General features: G+C 59.8%; 1 protein-coding gene across 1 annotated transcript; it reads left to right on the forward strand.

The window, feature by feature from the left end:
* Positions 1-6,133: 6,133 nt before the first annotated feature.
* On the forward strand, positions 6,134-11,097 carry TSPAN1 (tetraspanin 1). Its single transcript, XM_074597589.1, has 8 exons — positions 6,134-6,222; positions 6,398-6,462; positions 7,397-7,603; positions 8,031-8,105; positions 8,828-8,926; positions 9,304-9,441; positions 9,907-9,990; positions 10,264-11,097. Exons 2-8 carry the CDS (start codon positions 6,406-6,408, stop codon positions 10,315-10,317), a joined length of 714 nt encoding a protein of 237 aa, XP_074453690.1. The 5' UTR covers positions 6,134-6,222; positions 6,398-6,405; the 3' UTR covers positions 10,318-11,097.

Raw genomic sequence — 11,097 nt, forward strand, 5'->3', positions numbered from 1 at the left:
TCAACAGAGCCAGTTACGCCGGGACATGGACGAGCTGTCCCCATATTTGATTGTTCATGAGATGCAAAGAGGCTCATATGATGTTCCCAGAGGCTTGTTTTTTTGTGGCTTTTTTTTTTTTTTAAAACCCTCACTTCTCACGCTGACTTCTCCAAACTGTCAGCTGCTCCTTGCCTTTGCCTCAGGTTGGGCATCCTAAAAATAGATGGTTCCTAAAACACGATCTCTGGGAAATGCGCTCTGGCTGAATCCAGGCCAGCGCTGGAGCAGTGCAGGGGTGGCACGAAGTCCAAGGGGGCACCCCAGGAGCTGGGCAATGGCTGGGAAAACTGTGGAAACTGAGGCACAGAGGCCAGCAGAGCAACGCAGGAGATGTACGGCCCTTGTCATCCATAACTTCAGAACCACCCCCCCCTCCTTTCCCTGCAGTGCATGGCCTGACTGTGCAAGGCAGTGGCCTCCTCGGGGGATTTCACCCCAGCTGCATCGCCCTGGGCAACAAGCAGTCCCTGCTGCCCCGCTCCCCAGCCCAGATCCAGCCCAGCTGCTGGCTTTCAGGGACTAAAAGGGCTTTTTCTTTCCCTTGTCCCATTTCTGCCACCACAGCTGCCAGGACAGAGTCAGAGTTGGCTGCAAACAGCCAGATGCTGCCCTCCCCTGAGTTGTGCTTCCTTGCCTAGGGCTGCCCCAGACACATCCCCTGTGTCCTGCTGCAGACGAAGGGGTTCTGCTGAGTGCCTAAAGCCCTGCTTGGTCCCCCCAGCCTGTCCCCATGGGGGCTGTGGAGCCAAACAGGACTGGGCACGGTGCTCCAGGGGCTGCCTGGGGAAAGGCGAGGAGGTGTTTTCCTCCTGGAAGAGGATTGGAGCTGGGGAGGCTGGTGGGTTACATCGCCGTCTGATATTACAACCCTGCCTAGCTTAGGGTCAACCCTACCAGGAATTAGCACAGTCCCTGGCATGACACCCACCATCTCCCCTTCCCAGGCTGATGGGCGCGATCCCTTCTTCCCAGCAGGAAGCATCTTCCCCTTCTGATGTACCTGAGGGTTGCCAAACCCAAAGGCACCATCTGCTGGAGCCAAGTCCCATTTCTCCCTGCTCCCCAGATGGGACTGAGCATCATCCCAGCCCCCGCCCCAGGACGGCCAGCTCCTGTCCCAGGGCCCCTCCTCATTTCTTGCCTCCAGACATCCCCCAGCCCTCAAAGCACCCCTTAATCCCACGCCGGCTGCGCTGCAGCAGGATCATTCCCAAAATCCCCCCCACCCTAGGCTGCCCCTCACCCTGTGTCACCCCTACACTGTTAATTTAAACCCCCACCTCACTCCAGCCCAGGGGTGGGTGCATCCCCCGGGGTGGGCAGAGACACCCCTCCTCCCCCCAGGGAGCACCCTGTGAAGAAGCAAAAGGTGCTTCAGGCCTTCACTGCTGTTTATTGAGCGAGCAGAGGAGCTGCCTGTCAGGCCCTGATGAGCCACAGAGCTTTCCTCGTTTGCTTAATGAGCAGCACTGGTTACAATGAGAGCTTTGCCTTTGACTTGACTGCCCTTTGCTTTTCTGCAGGGTGTGCAGGAGGAGGCATCCTTACGCCCCGCAAGCCCCCCGTACAGCCCAGGATGGGGCTATGGGGGGGGATCCCCCCCATGTCTCCTTGCGGGGATCCCCATGCCCTGCTGCAAGACCCTCTCCTCTCCCTCTCCAACAACCCTCAGTGGGAGAATCTCCAGGGGATGCTTGGCAGGCCCCCGCCTCATCTGCCCATCCCAGCTTTCCCAAAGGGTCAGGGGTGGCCCCGCTGGTCCCCTTTTGCTTTGGGGGCTGCCCGGCACCATCCCACCCAACCCCAAGATGTGCCGGCCATGCTTCCCGGCAGCGGCTGGAGGAAGATGGCCACACATCTGTGAATAAATAGAGCATAAATAGAGTTTTTAACATGCCCGGCTGGAGTAAGCGGGGCTGCGAAACCGGGCTGAGTCCTTCCCAGCTGGAGAAATCTGAGAGTAACGATGTTTGATTTCCACTCTGATTTCGGAGTCAGTTTTTTTGGTTTCCTCTCTGTTTCCCCCCTTCAGAGCGGGACAGGCTTTGCTTTCTCTTCTCTTTAGGAGGAGAAAAACTGTCTCTCTCTTGGTTTTCTCCTAGAATGCCCAGGAGTGAGCTCTGGCCTCTGTGGGTTTTGGTTTAGGAAGAGACAAGTGCTCTTGCCAATACCCCCCCAGGCACTTGGCACCAGCACGCCCCGGCACCGAGTCCCGAGCTGGGCCAGCTCCACGCTCCGACCCGTGGTGGGAGAAAGCTCCATCGACCAGGCAGATCCCGCCATCCTCGGGATGACAGCAAGAAGACGGTGACGGCTTCTCCGTGTGGCTCTCGCCTGCAGCATCCCCCAGAGCATCAGCCCTTGGGCACGGGGTTGTCCTGACGCGACCCAGCGGTGCAGCCCTCTGCATCCCCGAACCCACCCAGCTGGGCTTGGCAGCAGCTGGTGCCTCTACACGGACCCTGCTAATTAATTTGGGAGGGATTTACCGGCCTGGACACATGTGAGAAAAAAGAAAATGTTATCAGGAGGGGCGCAGGCAGGCGGCCAGCAGCAGGGCAGGCACGGGGGGGCCTCGCTGCGGGGGGTGACAATGCATGGTCAGACTGATACACAGGCAGGGAGATGTCATCAAGCCCCTCTCTAATTATTAAACTATTAATATTTATTATTTTATTAACACACAGCTGGAAACAGCATGATGATAAAAATCAGCTCTGTAAGGCGCGGGGTCAGATCCTCACCCCGAGGGACTCACACCGGGGGGATGCACCGCTGGGACACGCTCGCAGCCCCCATTTATCGCCCCCGTATTTACACCCCGGGCTCCGCATGGCGCAGGTCATGGCACCAGATGGGGCAGCTCCAGTTTTTGGGACTCAAGTGGTGTTTTTGCACACAGACACAGAAACGGGGAGGATTCCCCCGAAGCAGGAGCTGCAGCCGTGGGGAAATCAGTGTGGTCCCACTGCCCGGTCCCTCCCAGGGTGGGGGAATTGGTGATTTCCTCAGTTCTCTGGCCAAAACGCTTCGAGTCTTTTCAAAGCTGAGAACTGAAATATTTCATTTTCAAGATGTCAGAAACTTTCGTCTCCTGCAGATTTTTATTTCTCCCCAGCAGGAAGAGGGAAGTGATGAATTCAGCAGAAATTTGTAACATCTGGTCACTTCCGAATCCGAAGCCAGGTTCATCTCTGGCACACTGATGGATGGACACCGTCCACCCCTCGCCAGGCAACTGGATGCTGGACAGACAGCTGGACAGATGCTGCCAGGCCAAAACACGCACGCGAAAGCCCTTTGCAAGGGACTATGCTGAAATCCCATCAATCCCGGGCTGTGAGCCCCACTGGTCCCCGTGGCTGGCCCTGCTCGGAGCTTGTTACCTAATGCTTTACCAGGAGGGAAGCTAAGGCATGGGGGGGGGACACACATACACACGTCCCCCGTGCCCAGCTGAGTCCCTGTGGACGGCATTGAGCCAAGCGAGCCCAGCTCAGCACCTGCCTGGCCCCTCTGGCAGATTGCTCAGGCTCGTTAGCAATTACTAATTCATGCAGGGGGCTGAGCAGGCTCCAGCAAGCCCTGCTGGCGGGAGGGCTGCCGGGGGTGCCCTGTGCCCTGCTGGGGGCGAGATGCCAGTTTAGGTTCCCCCCCCCGACGTACTCCCAAGCAGATGCTTCGTTCGCATCACAGGCTAATTTGCCTATAGAGAGGAACGGATGGCTGCCCCGAAATGCCTCCTTGGAGCCCCCAGCAGCTGCCTGCGCCGCCTTGCTGGAGCCCCGGGTAGGGGGGTCCCGATGCAAGGGAAGGAGGGATGGGGAAGGCTGTGTCCATGGTGAGCCCGGCCATTAACCGGAGGATGCCCAGGATCATCAGCAGGGTGGGAATTCAACACTTGAACACTCAAAATACATATACAGGCTGGAAGAGGCATGAGGCTGGGAGCTGCTTTGGGGAAAAGCCCAGGGAGGGGTGCTCAGTTCCGACACCACGGTCGGATCCTGCCACCAGACGTGTGCCTGGCTCCTGCGCTCCCACAGGCACGGGCCAGCGGCCAGGCTGGGGACAGAGGACCTCGGGGGTGACCGCTTATGGCCACTTCCCTGCTCTCAGCCTCCCGGAGCCAGGTCGCTGGGGAGGTGGAGCCATGGTACCCACATCCCGGTGAGATGCATCCCTGCGCTCCAGGGAAGGGGATGCTCGGGGTCCAACCAGGCTGCGTGTGGGGATGGGGACAGTGGGGAGGTGTTGGGGCCCTGTCGAGCAGGAGGATCACGGGAATGTCACCAGGCTCGTCCTGCTGCGGTCAGGCCAGGGCTTCCTGGAGAGCCAGAAAATCCAGCCCCGGCTCCCTAATGGGGCTCGGATGGGCGATGCTGGGGAGCAGCCAAACCCCAGGCTGCGGCACCGGGTGCTGGGGAGGTCAGTGGAGCATGCCATGGCTCACCCTTTGGTTTTCCCAGTGGCTGGGAACGATTGGGAATGAGAGCGAGTATTTACGTATTCGCCAAAACTATTTTCAGGGTGGAGGGGTTGCGTGCAGTGAATAGGGTCAGGCTGGGTTGGGGCAACTTTTGGGACAGGGTCAATATGATGGGGGGTCTTCATCTGCATTTAGGGGGTAGCGGTCCCCCTTTGGGAGAGGGATGAAGGCTCAGTCCCTCACTGTTGGTGTCACTCCGCTGGACAAGCAGCTGCTGCAGGGAAGGGATGAGGCTGCAGGCAGTGAGGGGGAAAGGGTTAAAATACCCCCCAGGCTCCAGCGCAGGTTGCATTAATAGCCAGGTAGCCAGGGTGCCGGGCAGGGTTGAAGGCTTCCCCCAAATGCCACTGGGCTTTAGCTGGAGCCCAGCGGGGCTGACTTCATCCTGCTGAAGTGTGTCATTATGGCCAGGCAGGGAATTTGCTGTGGGGATTTGGGATGGCGGATGGGGAATCCCGGCACGGCTCAGAGCGTGACAAGCACCCAGAGCCTGCGTTTGCTGTCTGCTGTCGCAGGACAAGGGCTCCCCGGCCTCCTGCATCTCTCCTGGGTTTGATGACAAGCTAAAAGGACACACTGTGCGTCTTGGGGAGGGGACCAAGCCCCTGCCCCAAAGGTGTGCTGCATGGGCAAGGACCACCCCCATGGTCAGGCCTGGGGACGTAGCATCCCTCCACCAGGCTCTCTTTGGCTCCCCAACTCCGGGGGAACCAGCCTTGTTTCAAAGCATCTTTCCAAAGAAAATCACTTTTGGCAGCCCCTAGGCAATGCCAGGTCTCTGCTGACCTGCTCCAGCGCTGGCATCTGTTTTAGCTGTCACCGTCCCCTCCTGCCGTTACCCTGCTGTGTCGCCACCAGTGAAAATCTGCCTCCCTGCGCAACGGTTAGGGGCAGCCCCTGCAGCTTTGGCTTTTCCTCTGCAAATTGCCTCGCATTTTGCCCCATTGCCATGCCCTCCTCTGTCTGCTTCTGTTTTGGCCCAGGAGGTGGGAGATTTGGGGTTTGGAGAGACCCCTGCCCGACAGTCCCGAGCGGTGGGTCCAGCAGTGCACCCGCAGCATCAGCCCGGGAAGTCGGGGTGACTCAACCATGGTCATGCCGGGAGTGGGTGGCAGCGCAGGGTCGTGACCCATGGGGCTGTCCATAGCTGGAAAACCCCAAGCACGGCACCTAGCACTGCTGGAGGAGGGCAGCAGCGGGGTGGGACCCCTGTGACTGCTGCCGCATCTGCCACGGGGTGAAGCCCCCCAGGACAGACACCCTGGCCCTCCAATGCCTCCATCCTGGAGGTCCCAGCTGGGGACGGGTGGGGACATGCGCATGTGGGCTCCTCAAGGGCTGTCAGCTCACAGCAGCGGTGGAACGGGGACATCGTATCCCCCACACACGCCAAGAGGCCGCGGCGATGGGCGCGGGCAGCAGCCGGGCGAGCTACCCGCCTTCCCCGGGGCGGGCGGCTCCGGCGGCAGAGGGCAGCAAGCCACCAGGCACCCGGGGACACGCGTGGCTTCGCCATCCCCAGGGGGTGGCCCCGGCGGGGGCCGGGCCGGGCCGGGCCGCGGGGGGGGGTGCTGCGGCGGCGGGGGCGGCCCCGGGACCGCACCCGCTTAAAGGGCGGCGGCGGCGGGGTGGGGGCGGCAGTGCTGTCGGGGCGGGTTAGGTCGGGGTTTTGGGACCTGCTCTCCACTCAGGTAGGCTGGGCTCGGCGGTTTCGGGGAGTGGACCCCCCTGGGTTCCCCACCCCCCGCCCATGGGGAGCCCCCAGGCTCCGCTTGGCGGGGGGGGGCGCTAAGCCCCGATCGCAGGGGGGCAGCGGCTGTACCGGGGTTGGGACTCCCCCTGATAACCTCTCTCGGCTCTCCCCAGGCGCAAAGATGGGGTGCTTCACCTTTATCAAGGTCATGATGATCCTCTTCAACCTGGCCATATTTGTAAGTGCGCCCCGGGGGTTGTCTCTGCCTGGGGGCGGGGAGCCTGGCAGCCTCCCTGGCTGCCCCAGGAAACCGGGATGAGGGGCTGGGGTCTGCGGGAGCAGCTCCTGGGGAGCACCCTGAGGTGGGCCTGGGGGGGGGAGGTGGGGTGAAGCCTGCCTGTGTGGGCTCTCCTGCCCCTCCACACCCCCTTCTGCGGGGGACGGAGAGGGTGATGTGGGCAGTTGGGTGCTGGTGGGTGACTCGTGCTCCTGGGACCTGGTGGGGTGCGAGATCTGGTCGCTGGCCCCAAGCTGAGGACTTAACCCCTGGGCTTGCAGAGGTCTCTCGCTCTCCAGCTCTGCCCAAAGCCCAGGGGACTGTGCTTGGCTCTGGGGGCAGTGGCTGTTGCGTCAGCCACCCGTGTCCTTCCCTGTGCTGAAGCTCTGGTGGGGGGTGCTGGGTGCCCCAGTGCAGGGGGGCTTTCTGGGGAGGCCCCATCTCTGTAGGGGAGCAACCTGTGTGCGTGGCAGCGACCTGTGGTCTTGCCTGTTGGTGATCTCCAGAGCACACGCAGCCTCTTCTCCCGCCCAGGGCAAAGGGTAGTGGAGCTCCTGAGAACAACCTTGGCTCTGCGGGAGCAATGGGGCCACCTGAAAGGGGGTGTGGTGGGCTTCCTGGCTTGCTGCTGGCGCTGAAACTCCTTGGGCCGTGGAAAGGGAGCAGCTGTGATGCTGCAGCCAGGGATGTGCTGGCGGTGGGGTGTGTTTTGGGGTAGTGACCCAACTGTCTACCCCAAGCCTGCGGTGGCAACACCCTGAGCTGCCCTCAGTGGTCACAAAGTCTTGCTTCGGTACGGTGAAAACTTGCATAGGGAAGAAATACCTGTGCCAGGACCTTCCCCGAATCCCAGATCTCTTCCTGCTCAGGAGCTGACTTTTATCTCTCCTCCCAGCTCAGTGGCGGGACCCTCCTGGGAGTTGGCATCTGGGTCGCAGTGGATGACCAGTCATTTGTGGACATATTTGGAGGGCTCTCCTCTACCGTCGTTCAGGTTGTGTATGTGGGCTACTTCCTCATTGTCATTGGTGCCATTCTGCTGGTGATCGGCTTCCTTGGGTGCTATGGTGCCCAGAAGGACAGCAAGTGTCTCCTGATGATGGTATGGACCTGACGTCTCCTTATCAAGCCTCATTTGAACTGGGTTTCTGGTGAGGGAGGTCTGAGGGATAGATTTCTCTGTGGAGGTGTCCTCCTTGGATGTTCCCATGTGGTGGAATGCTGGGTGGACCTTGGAAAGGCCATGCTGGACCCAACGTCTGCCCTGAGCAAGGGTGAAGGGAAGCAGAAACTGGTGCTGAGCAGAGGTCTCTCTTGGACCACGTCTGGAGAGATCAGCCCCATTCAGACAGAGGGTGGGAGAACCCCAAGGTTGGACTGCTTCTGCCTTGGAGCAGAGCTGAAAGCAGTGAGACAGGGCTTGAGCCCTGAGGGAGGGCCCTGCTGGCCCTTGGGAAGCAGATGGGTTCCTGGGGGGTCCTGTGGACTCTGGCTGGTGTTTTGACCTCCCTGCCTTTGCTGTGTCCTAGTTCTTCTCGGTGGTGCTGATCATCTTCATAGCTGAAATTGCTGCTGCCGTGGTGGCTCTGGTCTACACAGGTCTTGTGAGTAGCATATCTGACTCTTGGGTTGGGCTAATCTGGGACCTGGCCTACCCCTTGGGAAAACACGAGACTTTGGGTGGCTGGCGGTGCTGCCCATGGGTGGGGAAGCTGAGAGGTGGGCACTGCTGCAGGAGGAAGGGATGCTGGTCCCTGCTGGCACCAGCTATGTGGGCAGGCTGGGGTGCCCTGGCTGGGGTGAGGGTGGTGGGAACAGGGATTCCCATTGCCCTAAAGAAATGAGGGTTTGGTGTGAGTTTTGCCTGCTTCTTTCTTTCAAACCTCTTCGTCCAGTGCCAGCCTAGGCTCGACACCTCTCCACCTCTGATGGTAGGAACCACATGGGAGAGGAAGTCCCTAATGCTTCATGCTGAGCAAACTCAACCCCTTATTAGGCACCTGAGAAACCACCTGGAGAGAAAGGTCACTTTGCCTCATTAGGCACTGGAGAAGTCAACTGCAGGGCAAACGTCATTCCTGGCTCACTCAGTTACGCTGCTTATCAGATGATTCACTGGTCATAAGTGCCTCGGTGCCGTAAAGCACTGGTTAGTGGGGAAGAGGCCAAGCTGTCCTTGGGCCAAAGGGACATGGTGTGATGTGCTCCTGGCCATGCTGGGTCTGATTGGTCTCCTCTCTATAGGCTGAGACCAGTATGGGGACTTCTGGCTCTGTGGTGCTCCCCAGGGCCTTCTCTGATGGTGTTTCTCTACCCCTTCTTCCAGGCAGAGACGCTGCTGTCAGCCGTGGTGACGCCTCTCCTGAAGGAGAAGTATGGGACAGATGACAGCTTCACGCACGTCTGGAATGCCACCATGAAGGAGGTGCATTGAGCCCTGGGGCCCCCATCTATGTGTCAGGATGCTCCCAGCACAGGCTTGGTGGTGCACACCTGGGTGGGCCACTGGGATGGGAATGGGGACACCACTGCAATCCTGGATGTGCTGAGCTGTCACCACCCCATCAGCTTCCCAGGTGCCTGGGACCTACTTACTTGGGACCTAGTGGTCCCATTGCTGGGGTGAGCGCTGTACATGCTGGAGTCTGGGGCAAAACACTGGTCCCAAGAAGGCCCTTGAGCACTTCCTCCAGAGCTAGGTTGAGCTGGGTGCTCCCTCCATGGGACAGCAGGGTCCGTGTCTGATCCAGGAGGAAGTCCTGCAGGATGATCTCCCCATCCTTTCCTCTCTTTCCCTCTTAGATCAAATGCTGTGGCCTGAATAACTACACAGACTTCACCAACTCAACCTGGTATGAGCATCACAAAGTCTACCCGGATGCCTGCTGTGATTTCAAGCAGCCCTGCAATGACATGCTTGCCGCAAAAACCAATGTCACGGTACGGACGCACCAGCCTTCTGACAGAGCCTGGCTTGGGGTGTGCCCTGGCACGAGGAGGGAGACCTGTCCTGTAGCTCCAGCCCCAGCTCTGGATGTAGCAGTCCCATGGGCTTTAAGTCCTGTGGTGGCCTTGGCTTGTGGAGACAAGCAAAGCTGCTGCCATTGCTCTGGTCCTAAAGTGAGCTGTGCAGAAGGGTCCATGACTGGAGCTGAGCATGAACCCAGGCACCACTTCGTCTTTTTGGGCTATTTCCCTGCCTCTTCCCCCTCCTCTCCCCCCCCCACCCCCCGATTCTGTGTTTTGGCCTGAGAAGTGGCTGAGTTGCCCCCTGAAGCCTCCAGACCTTCTCCATGGCTGTGTAGCTCTGGGCTGGAGAACCCCTTTCCAGGGATGCTGAGCCCCCCGGTGGTTAGGGAATTGCTACCCCTTGCTCATCCTCACCCGCGTGGTTGCCTCCTACAGGGTTGTTTCCATCAGATCTTGACAGAAATCAAGACTAACGCAGGTGTGGTGGGTGGCGTGGCAGCCGGCATCGCTGCCTTGGAGGTGAGTGCCTCAGCATAGCTCTGCTGCCTCCTCTTGTACCTGGAGGCGAGCGGTGGGGCTGGGACCAGCCTGGGTGGCCGAGGGGCTGCAGGGGGCTGGTACAGCACCACGGACCACCATCTGCCCTAGATGTGGCTACTGAGCCTTCTTCCCTGGGCACACACAGCTCTTCCTCCTTGTGTGCGCTGGGGATGGATGCTATGGGCTGTGACCCAAACCTGTGCTGGGGGGGAACGCTTGGGGGGGGGCTGACTTGCCTCTTGCCACCCCCAGGTCGCGGCCATGGTGGTTTCCATGTACCTGTATTGCCATCTGGATCAGAAATGACCCCGTGAGGCAAGAGGATGATCTTCCCCCCTCACCTTGCCAGGGTGCGCCCCTGGCGTGCCGTGTTCTTCGGGGGTGGTGGGGGGACAGGACACCATCGTTCCCTGGGCCTGACGCTGTCCTGCGCACTGTGATTTATAGCTGTGTTTTGATCTACTGAGCTGGGATCCGTAGAGTTTGTGTGTGTATTTTTGTACCAATATGACATACTCAGTCTGTACATAGAGATTTGGGGGCTTTTTTTTTTTTTTTTAGAAGTGGGGTCGGGGGGAAGCTGCTTGGCCTGTTTGGCTGATGTCAGCAGGAGATAAAGCGGCACAGGCGCCGATCAGGGCTGCTGATCCGGCAGCGGCACAGCGATGCCTTGATAAACCCTTGCAGGCTGCTGTGTTTCTCCCACGCTGTGCCCATGGTGTCCCTCTGCGGGGGCTGGCAGGGCCAGGGGCTGGCACTGGGGCTGGCCCGTGTCCCCCCACCCCGCCTCCCCCAGCATCACTCCAGTGAACTGGGGCTGGTGCCCAGCTAAGGCGTTGTAGGTGGTAACTACGTCCTCAAACGGGGATGTATCTACCCCCCTCAACTCATTTTCTGCCGGCCCTGACCGTGTCACCGTGTTGTCCCCTAAGAGGCGCTGACTGGTCTCTGCCCTGGCATGAAGCACAGCCCTGTCAGTCCCTGGCCCTGCGGTGGCCAGGGTTGCCCCCCACCCCCTGCCATTTCTTGGCTGAGCCCCTCTCCGTGCTGTAAAGAAAAACAAATAAATTTTTCACCTTGGATACT

Source organism: Larus michahellis, chromosome 8, assembly GCF_964199755.1.
Source record: "Larus michahellis chromosome 8, bLarMic1.1, whole genome shotgun sequence".
NCBI lineage: Eukaryota > Metazoa > Chordata > Aves > Charadriiformes > Laridae > Larus > Larus michahellis.